At 39.1% G+C, this 20382-nt stretch overlaps 1 protein-coding gene across 5 annotated transcripts in view; it reads left to right on the forward strand.

Annotated features, from left to right (window-relative positions):
• Window positions 1-20382, forward strand: part of CLCN5 (chloride voltage-gated channel 5) — a 160525-nt gene that overhangs the window by 126323 nt on the left and 13820 nt on the right. For 4 of the 5 annotated variants that reach the window (XM_015127412.3, XM_001083302.5, XM_001083186.5 and 1 more), the window contains 5 exons: window positions 4879-5030; window positions 7527-7626; window positions 10820-11007; window positions 15600-15722; window positions 16656-16862. In XM_015127412.3, the coding sequence (XP_014982898.1) occupies window positions 4879-5030; window positions 7527-7626; window positions 10820-11007; window positions 15600-15722; window positions 16656-16862 (770 nt within the window). Of the gene's footprint in view, window positions 1-2546; window positions 2756-4878; window positions 5031-7526; window positions 7627-10819; window positions 11008-15599; window positions 15723-16655; window positions 16863-20382 lie in introns of those variants that run through there. The other variant, XM_001083430.5, reaches the window with a different exon arrangement.

Raw genomic sequence — 20382 nt, forward strand, 5'->3', positions numbered from 1 at the left:
TAGTTTTTTTGTATTTTTTAGTAGAGACGGGGTTTCACCGTTTTAGCCAGGATGGTCTCGATATCCTGACCTCGTGATCCGCCCATCTCGGCCTCCCAAAGTGCTGGGATTACAGGCTTGAGCCACCGCGCCCGGCCTATTTTTTTCTACTAAGTTTTAAAAATGCTAAGAAAAGAAATCAGCTAGATGTGGAATATGACCAAGGACTTAAGCTGTTTGTCATCAAGTCAGCTATAGATATCTTGATGAAAGTGTGTGAACAAGTTAAACCTTTTCATTGATGAAACCTAAAATAGTAGCAATGGCTGTCATCATCATCATTATTATACATTTTAAAATATATTGTTTTTCCTATTCTAAAAAGTAGGATGAATATTTTTAAATTCACAGTCTGCACTTGTGTCAGTTAACCATTTAGAGGTCTTCATGTGCTAAAAGTTTTCAAAATATTGCGCAGGGGCCACTGGCATTGTAAAAATTGGGAAATAGTCTGGTCAGATCAGTGTTTCAGAAAGTATTCTGCTTATCTCAAAATATTCTATTATTGCATTTTTATCATAGGATGCATTAAAAATTGGTAAGAATTTCTTTATCTGATTTTCACAATAATATCAATTGACCTCCACTGAGCAGTCTGTATAATGAACACACACTAAAGATGGCAAATTTGCCAGAGAAAGCATGGAGGGTAGAAAAGAATAAAAGAAATAAAGCATGTCAAACTCTGATACTGGTGCCTTATTTCTTAATCTAAATTGTAATTTAATCTTATTTAGTATGAGGACTGAATCATAACCACCAGCCCTCTAGTGCTCAAAGGAAGTAACTGTACATGGAATAAAAAAAAAAGTGCCTCCCTTGGAAGTGCTGATAAAGCATTTGAGAAACACATGAACTTTCATTAAAAGTTAATAACATGGCACCAGCCATGCAATCCATAGAACTATACATTTTTATGTATCAAAAAAGATAGTATCTTTGCTGAATTGACTGCTAAATACTATAGCTGCTAAAGTGTAAAATAATCTAACAGATAATGTAAATCATACTAGATAATACAAGTGAATTCTGTAGTGGTCTTCAGATACTGTTACAGGTAAAATTGTGTTTACAAATGAGCAACTTGGAAGGAGGCTTTAGAGGTTGGGCACATTACCCTCTTTGAGTGAGATAGACATACTTTTCTAAAAGTTTAATCAAATAAGACAGTCACAGTTGGGCCACAAATGGTTTTTGCTTTAAGAAGCAATGTAGCTCATGGCCACTTAATACAGTCAGTTGCCACTTCATTTTCAATCCTTCTCCTTAATTAATGCTAGATTAGTTCATCAAGTGGGTGAGATAATGTAACAATGATGAACTGAAAGCATACAGGTCTCATGCAATGCCTCACATTTCATAAAGTTTTGTTGTATTAACATTTCAGGGCATATCGAACCTTAAGAATTGATGCGAGTAATACCATTTCAAAGCTCTACACATAGGGTCCAATTATTACAGCACACTGTGACTGGGTTAATATTTAACAGTGGCTGTCCTTCACGTTCCCTTAGGGAATCCTCCCAATTTAGGGAGTTGGGAGATAGCAGTTTTATTCTTCTTTACCGAACTGGCCTTATTGTGCAATTAATTAAGACCTGCTTTAAAATAGCCTTCACAACCCTTTAAAACCATGGAAACATCATAGTGAATTTATTGTCAGGCTAAAATAGCTACTTTCATCCAGGTTGGATTAATGAGTATCAGAGTTGTCGTTGCTTTCTGGGTAGAGCATTACTACTCAGAAACAACTCATTTTCTTGACTATACTCTGGGTTTTCAAAGTGATGAGGTGCTGTTAAAGAACCGACCTTGTATAGTAAGTTCACATGCAGTTCAGTTTTTCACATTTTTCTTTAATTATGACTTGTACATGAAGCATAAAACATGTGTACAGCTTAAAGAATAATTATTAAGTGAACGCTCAGATAAACCACCTCCCAGATCAAGAAAAATGACCAGCATTCCAGAAGCCCTGCCCTTGCCATGTGCCCCTCCCACACGGCAGTCCTCTACTCTGGATAGCTTCTGTCTTTACTTTTGCCATTTCCTTGCTTCTGTTTGAAATGTAATCACTTACGTTTGTATTCTAAAATGATATAACTTGCTTGTCTGTTTTTGAACTTAGAGGCATAGAATCGTAATGAATGTTATGTGCATTTTTGTGTCTGGTATCTTTCACTCAGCATTAGGTTTGTGAGACTTTACCCACATTGTTGCTATCTAGTGTATTTTTTAAAAAGCCTTTTTTATATTTGCTTTTCTCCCTTTTATACTTAGGACCCCTGTAACTCTAAATTCTTTTGGGTATTTCTACTTTGCCTTCTTGGACTTTCTGCTAAATGAAGATTAAGACTTGTCTTGACCCAGGTTTCCTGAGCTGACCCGACTGCCACCAGTTTGATGGCATTTGTTTAGATGAGACTACATCTTTAAGGCTTCTGTGCCTGGTTAAAAATCTTCCTTTCTCCCAGGCTGGTCCAAAGGTCTGGTCACGTGACTCCAGCAGTGACATCACATTCTGACCGCCAGGGAACACTGGTAGTTCTTTAGGTGGCGTTTGTTGCTGTGAAAGGCAGAGAATGCAGCAAGTGCCCTTCTAAAGCACTTCAGACTGGGGCTTCTTTTGTAACAGCTCCCCAACCTAAATGACCAAATGCGGGCTGCCAAGGTTATTTCTTCCTTGAGGCAGAAAAAAAGAAAACTGTGATTGAAGGTAAGCAGACTTGAGCCCGACCAAGGACTGAAGCATGCCCCCCGGGAGCAGGGGGTCTGGAGAATCGCACACAGTCTGTTGTAGGATTCTAATCACTGCCTGCTCTTTGAGAGGGGCCTGACAATTGCGTTTCTAAGGAAACCGGACTACAAAGGAGGAGGATGCGGTGCTCATGTTACCTAGTGATGTAATAGGATTCTTTCTTTCCTGCTAGAAGCTGTTGCAGATCTTCATTTTGCCTTAATATTCTTAAAGGTGGGGGCCTCATTTGATAGATAGTGTAACATTAGACAGCTGTCAGATGATTTTTAAAATCAGTTTGACAAAATCTTGTTTTTCCCCTTCTGAAAGGAAAACTCTTAAACCAGAGCAAATTCAACTGGAGCATTAACCTGCCTTAAAAAGTAAATATCTGGTTGTTTGGTGTCCTGTGTTCATGTCAGCATGGGACTTGAGAATTGAAACAGCTTGCCCTCCCCCACCTCCACACATACATACTTTATCCTCTTTCTGCGCTCATTTTCTAGCTGGCTTTTTCCCTCTAAGCTCTCAAGAAACACACCAGCTTTCATCTTTATCGGTATGACACTGACATGATAGGAAATGCTGGGCTGGTGATTCAGCAGCCATCCATTTTACAGTCAGGTACGAATGAAGATATGGAAAGGACTTTGGTTTGGGGTTTTAAGATTAACTTGCTCACCTTTTCCACTCCACGCCCACCCCACCCCCACCCTACAGATGATTTGGACTCTGCAGAGTTTTTTCTTTCAAGTATGCACCTTGCCTGTGAAAGGCGTGCTGACTTAAGTATTCAGAAGACTTACAATTGGTCAAACAATTGTAAGTACAGCTTGGGGTGTTCCTTCAAACTTTCCCCATAAGAGTGCTAAAGTTGTCTGTTTGGAGTTTACAGTGAAGATGGGGATACAGATGGGAGGAGAGGGAGTCAGTTCAGGCCCACTTGGGCCTCCTCTGCAGAGGGATTCATTACCAAACAGTCTGGAGGAAGCCTTGTCCCTGCCAAGGTTGGTGCTGCAAATGTGAGCTTTGGCTGGGTGAATTAAATGATGACATTACTCTGCACTTTTCCCCAGTGTGCATTTGCATAGATTCCTCAGTACTGTTTTGTATTTTGTGTTTAATAGCAAAATCTTATTCCATCAGATGATGTTGCTGAAATATTTTGTCAAGTTTAAGCCTTGTGTGAGTATAGCTTGTGAGTTTAAAACTTTCTCCCCCATTCCCACCGTTCATCAAACAAATTTTGGTTCAGCTGATATTTACTGATTCTTGGATATGTGCTAGACACCGTAGAGAAGGGAACGATGAATCAGATATCGGGCTACCAGCAAAGAGCTTCTAGTCTAGAAAGGAAGATAAAGCATGCACAGAAGTAATTGTAATAAAAGTACCCAAAGCAAAGTAGATAAGGGACTATGGTGGGTGGGCAGGTGGATATGTTTCTTTCAGTTGAAGGATCAGAGAGGGACATTTAATCACTGAATCATGCACTGTTCTTTAAATCTCTGCTTGTAAATCTTAGACTGTGCTGACATACTTAGAGTTCCTACAAGCCTGTTACGTCAGAGATCAAGTCTTATACCTATTGAAGGGAAATTTGTACATTCCAGCGAACTTAACTTGTGAAGAGGCCCACATGCTTTATTTGGAGTCCCCAGTCAGGCAAAAACCACTTCATAGGATTGAATTATTGCCTTATAAATGTAAAATGGTTCTTGATGTGATATGGCTGCAAGTGCCTTTGACCCTTTTCGCTTCCTTCCATAAACTGAAATACCTAAGCTGCTCCAACCTCCTTTTTGTCTTTTGTTTCATAAATCCTTTCCCATTGCGCATCAACTCCTGTTGTTTCTCTCTTTGTGCTGTCACTCTCATCTGTCGCTTTCCATTCACACTGCCTTTAGCCACTCATCATTTTGTGCCTACACCACAGAAATCTCTGAATGTAATGGATGTTCCTACCAGGTGACTGTATTTCTTTATCAACCCCAACTGTAGTCATCTGATAGTTTAAGGGCCTGCCTTTTGGAACCAAAAAGAACGTGTTAAAAATGTTAAGAGTTTCTGAAGTACTAATGTCTGTTTCTTGTTCAATACAGAGGACAAGTCGTACAATGGTGGAGGAATAGGTTATTCAAATAGGATCATGGACTTCTTGGAGGAGCCAATCCCTGGTGTAGGGACCTATGATGATTTCAATACAATTGACTGGGTGAGAGAGAAGTCTCGAGACCGGGATAGGCACCGAGAGGTAAGACAAAAGATGACACTTGGGTAAGTGTTAGGAAATACAGGGGAAGAAATTGAAGATACATATTCTTTCTATTCTTTCCTTTCTTCAGCCCTGGGTGTGACTGAATCTGGTTTCTGTTGGCAATATAGGGTTTCATTTTTAAATTTGTTTTTAAAGACAACTTGCACATAATATTTTTAATTACACTTTAAGTTCTAGGGTACATGTGCACAACGTGCAGGTTTGTTACATATGTATACATGTGCCATGTTGGTGCTTGCACATAATTTTTATCCTAAATTTTAAAAATTGTATTTAATGATTTATCTTCCTATAGTAAATAGTTGAAAAGGATCCTTACAGCAAAAAGGGATATAGATGCCTCTGAAGAGAGGTGAAAACAAACTTGGAGGAAGGTGGCAAAATAAATGTCAAAGATCTTCCTTTCCCATCTCATCTCTCTTTTATGGTTTTTTCCTTAATGCAGGATATTCATAACAAAGAAAAGTAAATGATTTTCTGTTAAAGGAATAAAAGAAAAAAAATCTCAGAGCCCTAGTGTTTACTGAGTTTACAAAGTAAACTCCTTGTGATTATTGCTCTTGTGCAACCATAAAACCAAAGTAAACTTATGCTTTCAACTCCAACAAAACCACAAGACCAGTTAAATTCAAATTGGGGACATTAACTTAATGTGATAGGTAATAGATGGTACGTAAGTACCATCTATGGTACCTGCTATGGTACATAAGTACCTGCTATGGCACAGGTTCTTTTGAATTTAGCAAGAGGATTTCCCCACTTCTCTCTTTTTGAAGTACTGTGAAAACTTCTCAGAGAGACCTGCCAAGGTCATTTGCCTTTAACTTGTTGCTGTGTATCATTTAAATTAGGGAATCACAATTTCTGGTTTGTAGAAGGGCCACATGGAGAGCTTATTAAAAAAAATAGGTGTCCAACCCCAGAGATTCTCAGTAGGTGGTTCTCTGGTGAGTCACTTCTTCAACCCACAATAGATATTATTATTTTTTTTTCTTTCTTACTATTTCTGCTTGGACTCCAGATTTGAAATGTGATTTTTTAAGCTGCCCCATTCTCTCCCAAGTTCATGATTTCCTCCTCTTAGAACCAAGCAAATGTCTTGAGTAGTCAGATGGAGATTGCCTTTCATTCTTAAGCCTTTCCAGCTCCTGACTGGTTTTCTCACGACCACCTGAACCCAGGAGTCTGGTTGTCCCAAGTATAGGTTTTGAGAAATTCCTTCTTAATCCTTGGATATTTGGTGATTCCACTGAATTTTCTTGCCACAACTCGAAAAGTTGATCACTATAAAGCATTTCATGTTTTTCATAAGATTTCTGCCATTTGGGAACATATACACATATTCTTTTTATCGTTATGTATCAATTCATCAGGCAGGCTTTAGAATTTCTGCCATCTGTAATTTACCAGTTTGTCATCAGTTGCATATTCAACATATTATCCAGATTATGAGAGTCACCTGTGATATGACAAGTGCACACTTCCTTTTATATTAATGGTTGCATCTGAGGCAAATTATGCCAATTAGTAATCCAAAACCAGTTAAATTGTGTTTATCAAATAGCCCAAGGGAGCTTTTTTTTTTTTTTTTTTTTTTGCATTAACTGTTCATTATCAGAAGGGAAACAGTGTCACAGGGAAAAATGTAACTGTTCCTTTCCAGTACTGAAATTGGAAACTTAGAGTCACAGGTCAAAACTATTTTAAAAAATGCTTTTGAAATTTTCAGAATAATTGATTGTTTGTGACATTACTGTAGATTAGGTGGGGTAACTAAGTTGCCATTTCAAAGATAAGAAATAGAGGTACAGAGAAAGGGGAGGTACCAGTGACAAAACTGTCAGAATGTTGATTTTTAAAATGTAGGCCCTGAAGGGTTAAATTGTTAAGTCTAGGACTTAAAAGATAAAACTTTCTGCACCTCCTGATAGCCTTGATGTTACCAGCAGGTTTTTGATACATTGTTGCTATCACTTAGTATCTGTGACCACTGTACAATTAGAGGTTTGTGGGATTAAGTCTGGGAATTTGCCTGACCTGAACCACAGCCCCCAGGTATTAAGCCTCAATTTGTACTTTTATCACTCAAATAAGCCTGTGCTTGTTTATTATTTGAAAAACATTGAAACTATTTGCTGTGAGTCAAGAGATTGTCCTTGGAATATCTGATGTCCAGGACAGAAAGATACCACTGCAATAAGCAAAACAAGTTGATGCTGTAAGAAATGAGCAGCTTGGGCGGAAGCTCTGAATAAGGGTTTTGCGGGCATTACAATACTGTAGATGAAGGTGGGGTTTCAGTAAACCTCAAAAGTTGTTAGTGAAACTGGTTGAGCTAAAGATTATGTGAAAAGTAGCTCTAAATTGGTCTCTATTCTCCAGTGATTTGTCTTTGTGTTTCTTTGTTGAACAGTTTTTAAGTGAAAAAAGGGTGTGTGTAGAGTGTACCAATGTTTTCTCATTTTCCCCTAGATTACCAATAAAAGCAAAGAGTCAACATGGGCCTTAATTCACAGTGTGAGTGATGCTTTTTCCGGCTGGTTGTTGATGCTCCTTATTGGGCTTTTATCAGGTATGGTAAACTGTTAGTTTTCAAAACAAATCTCCTAAAATTGTGGTATGTCTCTCCCGTAAGTCCTGAGCTGAGTCAGGTACTGTGTTTTCCTATTTTTCTACCTTAAATGAATTGCTGGTGAACCTTGTAGAAGCTCAATGTCCCCATCTGTAAAGGGTACTAATACCTGCAATTCTTACCTTAAATAAATGAGGAAATGCATTTAAATGTATTTTGTACACTATAAAATACTGTATCCATTTTAAGGTGATGTTAGCCCTTTGGTGCTTGTTTTGAGGAAGAGCCCTTCTGTTGGAGACAGTTTTTTTTTTTTCTTAAATATATACTGCATGGGTTTTAGGAGATAAGATGTGGAAGAGGACTTCCTGAGACATTTTGTGGGTGTTTCTTAAACATCTACTCTCTCATTTGGTGATGCAGAAAAGCATGTAAGATATGGCTCATACTCCCAAGAAGCTTATGATCTCATTCTTTCATAGTGGCTGGGGGTGGAATGGTGCCACCTTGCCCTATAAACTCCATCAATCTCCCCCGCCACTCCAAATAATATACAGTCTCACTAAAAATGGTATAGTTGCTGTACAAATACAGCTTTCAACCAAGTTCCCAAGAAGGTTTCTCACCCAGTGGAGGAAGCAGAGGGCCAAGAACACTAGGTAGAGATGGTAAGAGGTGTGTCCTTATGGCATTAAAGGATAGGGCCTAGGCAAATCTGTAATCTTGAGCTGAAAGAGAAGTTAGGTGGAAACCTGGAGGTGGAAGGTATACAGTGGTAGTTAACAGCAAGTAGATGCTCTAGTTTTAGGCGCCTGGATTTGAATCCAAGCCCCACCACTTGATAGTTTTGTGGCTTTGAGCAAGTTTCTTAACCCCTGGAAGCCTTAGTTTACTGCTCTGTAAAATGGTGATAAAGTCCCTATGTTAGAAGTTTGCTGTGAGGATTAAATGAGATATAGCACATAATAGCACTTATTAAGCACAGCAGCCAGTTGTTAGTGTTGCTGCCGCTGCCGTTACCAAGAGAGAATAATTCATGAGCCATGAAGTAGAACGTGACTGTAGCAAATGAGGAATGGCTTATCTATAGCTGGGTTTTCAAAAATTGTGTAGGGCAGGGATTGGCAAACTTATGCTGTAAAGAAGCCAGATAGTAAATATTTTAGGATTTGTGGGTCAAGTGTTTTCTGTAGCACCCACTCCATTCTGCTGATGTGGCATGAAAGCAGCCATAGACCATAGGTAAACAAACAAGCCTAGCTGTGACCAGAAAAACTTTATTTGCAAAAATAGGAGATAGGCAGGATTTGGCACTTGGGCTATAGTTTGCCAACCCATGGCCTGGGGTGTTAACTCTGCCCCTTCTGGCTCTTACAGGAGAGAGAACATGGTCTGGCTGTTTGGAGCTGCCTAATAATAGACTGGGTGGTCTGTAATGCTAAGTATTGCAGAGAGGCCGAGGAGAAGGAAGATAGCTGAGAAAAGATTATATGACCTAGCAGTTAGGAACACAGCAGTTGCCTTGAAAAGCCATCTCAGAAAAATATTAGGAGCTAAATCTATTCGGTTGGTGCAAAAGTAATTGCATTACTTTTAATGGCAAAAACCGCAATTGCTTTTGCACCAACCTAATAGATTTCAAGGGAAGGCAACCACTGTAGAAGTTTTGGTAGTCATAGGAGAGAGAGGAAAGGTAAAGGCTTGAAATGACAACAAGGACAAGGGACAGCATTTTATTCTTCAGGGTAGGGGAAACCTAATAAAATTTGTAACCAGAGAAGAAAGAACTGACTTTGGGGAGGAGGAGAGGTAGAAGGAGAAGACAGGATTGAGGGTACCAGTGTTAGGTGAAATAAGACATGCACACATGAAACAACCAGAGAATAAGCCAAACTGTATAACATCATGGTAATTTTCTGAATCCAGGCAGTAAGAGTTAGAAGGCAGAGAAGATTGTGGACCGGAGTGGCCAAGAGTAGGTGTCAAACAATGTGTTAGATTTGACTAGATTCTTCAAATATGTAAATAACCTGTGTTAATACTTTTAGCACCTACCAAAACATACACATGACATGGCCTCCCGCCTGTTGGAATGTAGGCATAATATCCTCAAACTTTTAATGTATTTCTTGTCACTAGGTGGTCAGTGAATATTTTTCTTTCCCTTGTACACACAGGGTATTTTGTTTTTAAGCATTGGAGAGCAACAATAGAAGCAGTGTGTCTGAATGCTGGAACAGTCTGGGAATTCAGAGACTGTGAATTTTATGATGGCTTTACTGTTTCCCTAAAGCATGATTCTGGGCCATTTAATTTCTTTATGCTAGAGTTTCTTCATCTGGATGACAGAAATGATGAGAAGGCCAGAATCTAAAGTACTATAACTGTCTTAACCCTATCAGTCTATTAGCCACAGTGCATAAGACCCCAGTTCACGATTTCGTTTCCTCATCATTTTCTTTGGTGAATGTTCTGTGTATAATACTGTTTGCTCTTTCTCAGTAAGAAAACTTCAGGATGTTCATGTCTTAGGTTCAGGAGGCTTCAACATGTCTATAGCTTCATCTCACCTTCCATGCACATCAGAGTTTGTGCTTTGATAAATTAAGCTCCTTTAGCCTAGAATGCCTTCCTGCCATTGCTCAAATTCCCTTGTCCATGGAGCACAATCCTGCTATCAGGGCTTAGCCCTTCTCCCCATAATCTTCGTCAGCTCTCCTCTCTAAGCAATCTCAAATAAACATCATAGAATATTCCTCAATGTTGGGCAATTCACATTTTCTGAATCTTGTATATATATATATATAGGTGAGAATAAAAGAATCTTTAATAAACTTGACTCTTTATGGATCAGTATTCATAAAGTTGAAGTCAAAATAGTGTTTTTGTCTTCTTAGTTCAGCTTAAAGACAGGCCCACTAGCCCCTTGCTCCCACTCACCCATTTTGCTTTCCCTAAGTCCCTTCTATATAGAAATTCTACAGATGGCAATGTTTAGTGCAGAGATAATAAGTGAAAATCAAGCAAACACACAATGAGAAAGAGGTTACAGGTGGAATGGGGAAGTATGTGCTCATCTCTTGCTTTGATTCCTTTCCCCTCATTTTCTCTGACACAGCTTGTTCTGAGAACCAAAGAACAGTTTCTGAGATTCAGTTTAACTTTGGCCTTTCCCTCCCTCCCCACAAATCAGGTTCATTAGCTGGTTTGATAGACATCTCTGCTCATTGGATGACAGACTTAAAAGAAGGTATATGCACAGGGGGATTCTGGTTTAACCATGAACATTGTTGCTGGAACTCTGATCATGTCACCTTTGAAGAGAGAGACAAATGTCCAGAGTGGAATAGTTGGTCCCAGCTTATCATCAGCACAGATGAGGTAACGTGTAGTGATGTTTTATGAGCCATTGACTTTTATTCTTACATTTATTTTGTTTCTTATACTGTGCTCACAGCAATTGTGGAATCTTCCTTTATTTTCCTTTCCACAGAAAGGGGAACCAGTACCAGCTGCCTTTCTCTGTGGTTTAAGTGCAGCTCTATTTCCATCTCTGCTGATGTGTGGAGTCATTTGACGCTTATGTTTAAAATGGTTTTTTGTTAGCTTTAATAAGCCTGGTGTTTCTTCTTTGGTACTAGTACATAGTGTGACTGAATTTCTCTTTTTTTCTAATTATTTCAAAAGAAGTGTCAGAGGCAGCCAACGGGTGAGCTATAATTTCTAATGAAGGATGGAGTGGGTTAAAAATGTGTTTATGCATGTAGATACAAAAAGTGATTTTCCCTGAGCATTACATTAGAACATTGAAAAAAGTACAATGCATTCCATGTCAAAATAACAGAAACCCAGGAATAAAATTGCCTATCATCCCATTTTGTGATCAAATCAATATTTTAATTTGTCCTTGTCTTCTAGCACTTTTTTTTTTTTTTCTTGAGACGGGGTCTTTCCCTGTCACCCAGGCTGGAGTACAGTGACACGACCATAGCTCACTGCTATAGCCTCGACCTCCTAGCCTCAAGCAATGCTCCCACCAATCCTCCTCAGGAGTAGCTGGGACTAAAGGCGTGCACCAACACACCTAGATTATTTACTTACTTATTTATTTATTTATTTTGTAAAAATGGAGTCTTACTGTGTTGCCTAGGCTGGTCTCTTAACTCTTTGGCTCAAGTGACCCTCCTGCCTTGGCCTTCCAGAATGCTGAGATTACAGGCATGAGACACTGTGCTTGGCCTAGCATACGTTTTTTGATGCTAAGGTAACTTTGCTTATTTTTCAGTTCCTTACCTTTCTTACACCACTCAGTTATATGTTTGATCTCTCCCACTGAAAACAAAAGCACACAAAGCAAAAAAACTCTCAGCTCCCAATTCCACCCTGACTTCTGCCAACAAAGACAGGTACCATGTTAGTTCACTACTCATCTATTTTGTTAGTGAGGGAAACAAGACTAGGATGTATATTTGTACTTTTAAACATTTATATTACCCACCTTGGTCTACAAACAATTTGAGGTGGCATGTGCACACACATACAGAAATACAAACAGTCCAGGGAAAAGGAAGATAGGAAAAGAATAAAGATAGAAATAGGAGTGTTTATATACATATATGACTATGCATATTGGCTTAGGTAAAGGGTTCAATAAAAGGGATAGATACATGCTGTATGTTTGAGAGGGTTTAGGTCTATGCTTCTCAAACTAGGGTAAGGTCAGCATGCCAGAGGGTAGGTGAAACCATAGGACAAACGTTATTTGCCTTCCTAGAGCATTACTTTTTCCTGAATATTTGGCATTTTTTTCAAAAATTATGTGTAAATAATCATTTAAAATGGAATGCAAAATGTCATACTTGTTAAGAAAAAAAAAAAAATCTTTCAGCTCTGCTCCCGGGTACCCTGTCCCATACTCTGATGCCTTTGTTTACTCTCTCCTAGATTAGGAGAACTTAGGTAGAAAAGTTTGAGAAGTCCTGCGACTTAGGGTGAGAGAGAGAGAGAGAGAGAGAGTATTTCCCTTGCTTTTGGGGGGATTCTTTTATTTTAAACATAATTGGCCAGGCATGGTGGTCTGTAATCCCAGCACTTTGGGAGGCCGAGGTGGGTGGATCACCTGAGGTCAAGAGTTTGAGACCAGCCTACCAACATGGTGAAACCCTGTCTCTACAAAAAAAAAAAAAAAAAATGTGTGTGTGTGTGTGTGTGTGTGTGTGTGTGTGTATATATATATAGATGCCAGGTGTGGTGGTGAGCACCTGTAATCCCAGCTACTCGGGAGGCTGAGGAAGGAGAATCACTTGAACCTGGGAGGCAGAGGTTGCAATGAGCTGTGATTGCGCCACTGCATTCCAACCTGGGCGACAGAGTGAGACTCCAACTCAAAAAAAAAAAAAAAAACCCTCTCCTCCAAGGACTGAGTGAGGTGTGCCTCATGCCTGGAATCCCAGCACTTTGGGAGGCTGAGGAGGGAGGATCCCTTGGGGCCAGGAGTTTGAGGCCAGCCTGGGCAATATAGCGAGACCCCTGTGTCTAAAAATTAAAAAACTGGGCATGGTAGCAACCACCTATAGTCCCAGCTACTCGGAAGGTGAGGTGGGAGGATTCCCTAAACTCAGGAGATCCAGGCTGTAATGAGCAATGATAGTGCCACTGCACTCCAGCCTGGGCAATGGAATGAGATCCTGTCACACACACACACATACACACACACACACACACACACACACACACACACACAAAAGTAATTACAGATTCATAGGAAGTTGCAAAACAGTGTACAAGGAGATCCTCAGTACCCTTCCCCCGAGCCTTCCCTCCCTCAGTGGCAACAGCTTGCATAACTGTAGTACCACAGCAAAACCAGGAAATTGACATAGGTACAATCCACAGGCTTTATTTCACCAGTTGTACACACATTGATTTATGTATGTATTTTTGTGTGTGTGTATGCACGCACACATGTAGTTCATTGCAATTTTATCCCATGTGGACATTTGTTTAACCACCACCACAGTCAAGATTTAGAACTGTTCTATCACTGCAGGGCTCCCTCATGCTGCCCCTTTATATGTGTGTAAGTGTTCCAACAGTTACTTTAAAATTGGAGCTTGAGATTTGCTCTGGTGACAAATTTCTCCAGCTCTTCTTTTTATGAATGAAATCCTTCCCTGGGGAAAGAGTCCTCTAGGTTTTGTTTTTTGTTTTATTTTGTTTTTTGAGACGGAGTCTCGCTCTGTCGCCCAGGCTCTAGAGTGCAGTGGCGCAATCTTGGCTCACTGCAAGCTCCGTCTCCCGGATTCACGCCATTCTCCTGCCTCAGCCTCCCGAGTAGCTGGGACTACAGGTGCCCGCCACCACGCCTGGCTAATTTTGTTGTATTTTTAGTAGAGACGGGGTTTCACCGTGTTAGCCAGGATGGTCTTGATCTCCTGACCTCGTGATCCACCTGCCTCGGCCTCCTCTAGGTTTTAAGAAGCCTTCTCCAAATGGCGGGAAATTGGTCTCCTGGTCTCTGCCTCTGGCCAGTTTGAGTTACTTTTCCTTTCACTCCTTTACCCTCTATGTTTCCTACCTCTGCAGTCTTCTTCCTCCTTAGCGACATTGGAAAGGCAAAGAAATAGCAATCATGTGTTCCTCTGAGGGCCTAAGATAATGGAAAACCTGTGTCAAATTTACAACTCAGAAAAATCCTGAGCATTCTGGTTCTCTTTGTCTAGGTCAGTGAGTTACTTTAATAGTGTTTTGTGTTTTGAAAAGTCAAAAGTCCATTGAGTTTTGTATTTTATGTTAAGTTGAGTGAGTTGCAATTCCTAATATTTCTACCAGTAAGCATAACTTCCTAATCAAAATTGCTTTTTTTGTAAGACATGACTATTTGCAGGCCCTTTAATATGGATGAATCTTTCCTGCTGGTCAGAGCTAGATTTCTTTTGTGGCATGCTTTGTTTATCACAGGGGAATAGTCTCAAAAAGTATATTCTTTCCATTTTAAAAATAGTTGTTTCCATTTTATTTATTTGTATCTGGTATTGCCAGGGTCCAAAACTTTCTACTTATATGGTTGTTGCTGAGTCTGTGGTACTAAAATTTTCTTGAAGATGTAGTTATATGTGGACTCTATAAAAGAAAGTTGAGTAAACAGAACCAGAGAGCAGAATGGTGGTTATGTGGGGTATGGAGGAGGAGGAAATGGGGAGAAGTGAGCCAAAGGGTACAAATTTGCAGTAAGGTAGGGTGAATAAGTCTAGAGAGCTAATATACAGTAGAATTAATAATGCTGTATAGTAGATTTTAGATGCTTTTACTGCACATACAAAGAAAGGTAACTATGGAAGGTGATATGCATGTAAGTTTATTTCAATGTAGTAACAATTTCACTATGTATGTATATAAAACATCATGTTGTACACCTTAAATACATACAATAAAAAATGTAAAAAAGTAAAGAAAAACCAAACACTCAAAATTTTGTTACTATAAACTATGAGAATTTGACACCAAGGTACGTAGCCAAAGGTGAATTTAGTGGAACTTTAGATCTGCTCTTCACTTGAAATGTGAAGCCAAGGTTCAGCCATTCCAAAAAAGGGGGAGGGGGTGCTCTTAAGACTCTTGGTAAAATGACATGGAATCATATATATTTGACTACAAAACCCATCAAAGCACTCATATAGAAAGAGAATTTTGTTTCAAGGTTTTCAGTTTGCTCTTTTCCTTGTTCATCCTTAGAATCCATGGTAAATTTCCTTTGGGTATAGCAAAGCATCTCATTTTCAGTACTAAGTGGCCTGACAGTGTTTCAGTAGTTGACAATTCAGAAAGAAACGTCTTGAACGATTTAATCTTGGTGGTGGTGTTTTTTTTTTTTTTTTGGACTTTTTTTCCTGAAAAAAACATTACTCAGAAGAGCTGCATGTCTCACTGAAGCCGTCTAGGCTAAAACAAGCTTCTTTTTCCCCCTGTTCCAGGGAGCCTTTGCCTACATAGTCAATTATTTCATGTACGTCCTCTGGGCTCTCCTATTTGCCTTCCTTGCCGTATCTCTTGTCAAGGTGTTTGCGCCTTATGCCTGTGGCTCTGGAATCCCTGAGGTGAGTCTGTTAAAATGGTTTATAAATGGTTACAATATGAATACTTTTTGGTTAAAATCTCTTAATATGTATTCCAGCACATACCACAATTAGATGAATGTTAAACAGGATCGGATCCTGAGGCCATTTAAGGCCTAGGTCTTTCCACAAGTCCCTCTCAGCCTGGGCTACCTGGAAATTAAAGGAAGTTGATTCTTAGCCTCCTGAGGGTTCCTGTTGAGCCAGGCGCTGGAAAACCTCCCCTGTTCACTATCCAAAAAGCTTCCAGAGTATATCCCAAGATTCTGAAAAAACAGTGTTATTGTCAGCTTTTTCAGAGCAAAAGAAAGAAAATCATTTGGTACCTTTCCCACAGTATGATTTAGGCTACATGGGGTGGTTAAAACCCTGTTTCTAACTACTTTTGGCTTAGATTGCTTGACAGTGACTGAAGACACTGAGACTTAGATTACCAGGATGACTTTGCCCTTCCCCGTTTCCTGACCAGGTAATAAGTCACTTTTTTTTTTTTTTTTTTTTTTTTTTTAAAGCCAGGGAATCAAGACTATACCTAACCTTTAAGGTTGTTTCAGGGACATTAGCCTTATCTTCTCAAAACATGCCTCTTGGGCTACCACGTTGTAACATGAGGCAAACACCTATCCCTCCCTCACCAGCTCCTCCTTCATATATGCACACTCTCATACTTACAATACATCCTTGTCCAACTATCACTCCCCTCCCCCTAAAAATAGGGAGAACATGAAAGCTTAAAGAAGAGTTCTTGCTTTCTTTGGCTCCTGGGCTCCCTTCCAAACAGGGATCACTGTAGGTCAAGCATTTATATGTCACTTGTTCCAAAGGTGCAGTTTCTATAATGAAGTCCAGATTTTTGCTTCTTAACCTTGTTGACTTCCTTAGTCTATATTCAATCTTTCTTTCTTTGACCTGCAGATAAAAACTATCTTGAGTGGTTTCATTATTAGGGGCTATTTGGGTAAGTGGACTCTGGTTATCAAAACCATCACCTTGGTGCTGGCAGTGTCGTCTGGCTTGAGCCTGGGCAAAGAGGGCCCTCTAGTGCACGTGGCTTGCTGCTGTGGGAACATCCTGTGCCACTGCTTCAACAAATACAGGAAGAATGAAGCCAAGCGCAGAGAGGTAATAATGAATGGCCTTAATAGTCTCTTTTTGGTTGTGACCATAAATGATACAGTCTTAGGGGGTGAGAATTTGAGGGTTCTACCAATGTTAATGCAAACACCCTTTGACCCAGCAATTCCACTTGTAGGAATTTATCCTACAGACATCCTAGCATGTGTGTGCACAAAGGTGTATAAGGATAGTGCAGCATCTGTCAACATAGTAAAAAACTGAAGCAACAAAAATGTCCGTCAACAGGGAACTGATCTAATAAATACTATTCTGTTCATACTGTAGAATACTTTGCAACCATTAAATTAGACAACCTTATATATATAGACTTGGAATCTGGCTATGAAACACCATTAGATTTTAAAAGCCAGTTTCTGAATAATGTATATAATATAATTCATATTTTTTTAAAGTGTACATGCACTTATTGATAGAAAATGTCTGGAAAGTGGCTTTACCCCAAACTGGTTTTACTTTTTTTTTTTTTTTTTTTTTTGAGACAGGGTCTCACTCTGTCACCCAGACTGCAGTGCAGTGGCATGATCATGGCTCACTGCAGCCTCGACCTCCCTGGGCTCAGATGATCCTCCCACCTCAGCCTCCCAAGTAGCTGAAACTACAGGCACACACCACCATACCCAGCTAATTTTTGTATTTTTTGTAGAGACGGGGTTTCACTATGTTGCCCAGGCTGGTCTCGAACTCCTGCGCTCAAGCAATCCTCGTGCCTCAGTCTCCCAAAGTGCTGGGATTACAGGCATGAGACACCATGCCTGGCCTATGCCAAACTGTTAAAAATGTTTATCTATGGTGAGTGGGAGAGTGAGGGGTAATGAAGGAGAAGTAAGAATTTTAACTTTTTATTGTATATAATTGTATTCAAGTATATATTGCTTCTCTTACAAAATAAGTAACAGAAAGAATAGATTTTAAAAGAAGTTCTTTATTGCTATGGAATAGTACATATAAGTGCAGTGTATGTTTCAGATGTCGGTTTTTTCACTTTCTATTTCTAGCTAACATTATACTTGAATTAGTTACTCTCTGTATTGGACCTCTCTCTACCTTTTGTTTCAGCCCAGCTAAATTAGTCCCACCACGGCAACTCTGTAGTGGTTGTCATGTTTATTCAGTTGTTAATGTATGCTGTTTTGAGGAGGAAGGACTTTTTTAAAAAAAATGTTCCAAGTCATTGGTTTACTTTTTTCTTGCTATAATTAAGGGCCTAAGAAAATAATGGCTCTTGCTTTATTTTCTTTGAATTACAAAGAAGTCATATATGGAATGGGTCAAGATCAAGGTCATTTCATTTAAAAGGATTTTTCACAAAACAGGAACCTAATGATTTCTTATGAAAACCAAAAAAAAAAAAAAAAAAAAAAAATTAACCACAAGACCCAGAAGGAAACTCAAAGATACTGAGATTTCAAATACAGAATAAATTTTGATGGTTCAGTTCAAGGGAGAAAGGTCCTGGCACAATTAGAAAAGAGAGGAAAGCTAGCAGAAGAGAAGATGGGGAAATATAAATAGATTGTTTAACTAACTGTCATGCAGTAGAGGGACTTAAAGGCAGTGTTAAATTGGTGAGGTTGTTAAATGGGAATGATGTTCAACAGAAGGGAAGAGTTGAAAAAACATTTTTTTTTAGAAAGGTTTTATTAGAACAGTTATGAAATTTGAATGAGATTTATAGATCATATAACAGTTATTAGTGTAAATGTCCTATTTTGATCATTGAACTGTGATTATGGAGGAGACTGTCTTTGCTTTTAGGACAAAAAAGCATTTATATCCTAAATGCACTGAAACATTTCAAGGTACATGAGCCTTATATGTGCAACTGACTTTTCTGAGTGAAATTCCAATTCTTCAGAAAAAAATAGAGAATCATAAAACAAATGCAGTAATAGTAGCAATTACAGAATCTACATGAAGATATGTAGGAATTCTTTGTGCTGTTCTATCACCTTTTCTGTGTTTGAAATTTTTAAAGAAAATATTATAATGGTTAACAGTGAAGTGGTGATTGTTGCTGGTTTTGCATGGATGAAGGTGAGTTTGAAACTACAGATTGCTGGGGACTTTCATTCTAAAAATTGACATTTTTGTTCAAATAGTTTCTAATAAAATAAGAGGGGAATTTGATTTGGCTGTTTCTCTACACAGACGCCATATATTTCTCCAGCTAGGCTCATATGAATATAGTCATGTCTCAATGACAGGGATACGTTATGAGAAATGCATTGTTAGGAGATTTCCTCACTATGCAAGCATTATAAATTGGACTTATAGAAACTTAGATGGTCTAGCCTACTACACACCTAGGCTTTTATAGCCTATGGCTCTTAGGCTACAAACATGTACAGTATGCGACTATACTGAATACTGTGAGCAATTGTAACACAATGGTAAATATTTGTGCATCTAAACATAGAAAAAGTGCAGTAAAAATATAATTTTATGGGGCCACCGTGTTGTATGTGGTCCATCATTGACTGAAACATTGTTATGTGGTGCATGACAGTATTTGAATCTTTTTTTTTTTTTTTTTTTTTTTGAGACAAGGTCTCAGTCTGTTGGCCAGGCTGGAATGCAGTAGTGTGATCTCAGTTCACTGCAACCTCCATCACCTGGGCTTGAGCAATTCTCCCATCTCAGCCTCTCAAGTAGCTAAGACTACAGGCACATACCATTATACCCAGCTAAGTTTTAGAATTTTTTTGTAGAGACTGTGTTTTGCCACGTTGCCCAGGCTAGTGTTGAATTCCTGGGCTCAAGTGATCCTCGTGCCTCAGCTTCCTAAAGTGCCGGGATTACAGGCATGAGCCACCACAACCGGCTAGTATTTGAATCTTAAATTTACTTTCTAGTACTTATTTAGACTTTCCAGTTATTTTTTCCTGTTGCTTTCATCAGCAGTGGCAACCTTTTTTGTCTTATGGCCTTGTCAAAGTGGGCAGATGGTTGAGAGTAAAACAGACTTGAGAAAGAAGGGTGTAGACAGACTGTACTCTGCAATATAAAATTAAAGCAAACTAGCCACCCCTATTTTTTCTTTCTCTTAATTCATCCTAAATGTAGTCACTGAACTCCCCCTTCTCGAGTTGCATGTTGGCTGTCCTCATCTTAAATGAAAGCCATTGTAGCTAGGAATTTCAAAGCCCTTACAGCTAGCACCAGAGACTTCACTCTTTCCTCCCCATCATTTTCCTGAGCCATCCTACTCTCCCAGATAATCCAGTATGCTTATTTTGCCAAGGACCTTTTTATTCTTCAAAACTCATAATTTTGTTCAACTTTCTTTAAAATATTTCTTCTTCAAATCATCTTTCTCCATAGCAACCAGAATCCAATGAAAGGACTTGGTCCATCTGTTAATTTTGGTTTGTTTGCCATTACTAGTGTTTGTCATGTACATTTTACATGTACACACACACCTACACAGAGGTGGAGGTCTCTAAGTATCACTATTCTCTTTCTTTATCACTTTTTCCCTTTGGCTCCTTCTTCCTCTCCCACTCTC

The sequence above is a fragment of the Macaca mulatta genome, chromosome X (genome assembly GCF_049350105.2).
Source record: "Macaca mulatta isolate MMU2019108-1 chromosome X, T2T-MMU8v2.0, whole genome shotgun sequence".
In the NCBI taxonomy this organism is placed as follows: Eukaryota; Metazoa; Chordata; class Mammalia; order Primates; family Cercopithecidae; genus Macaca; species Macaca mulatta.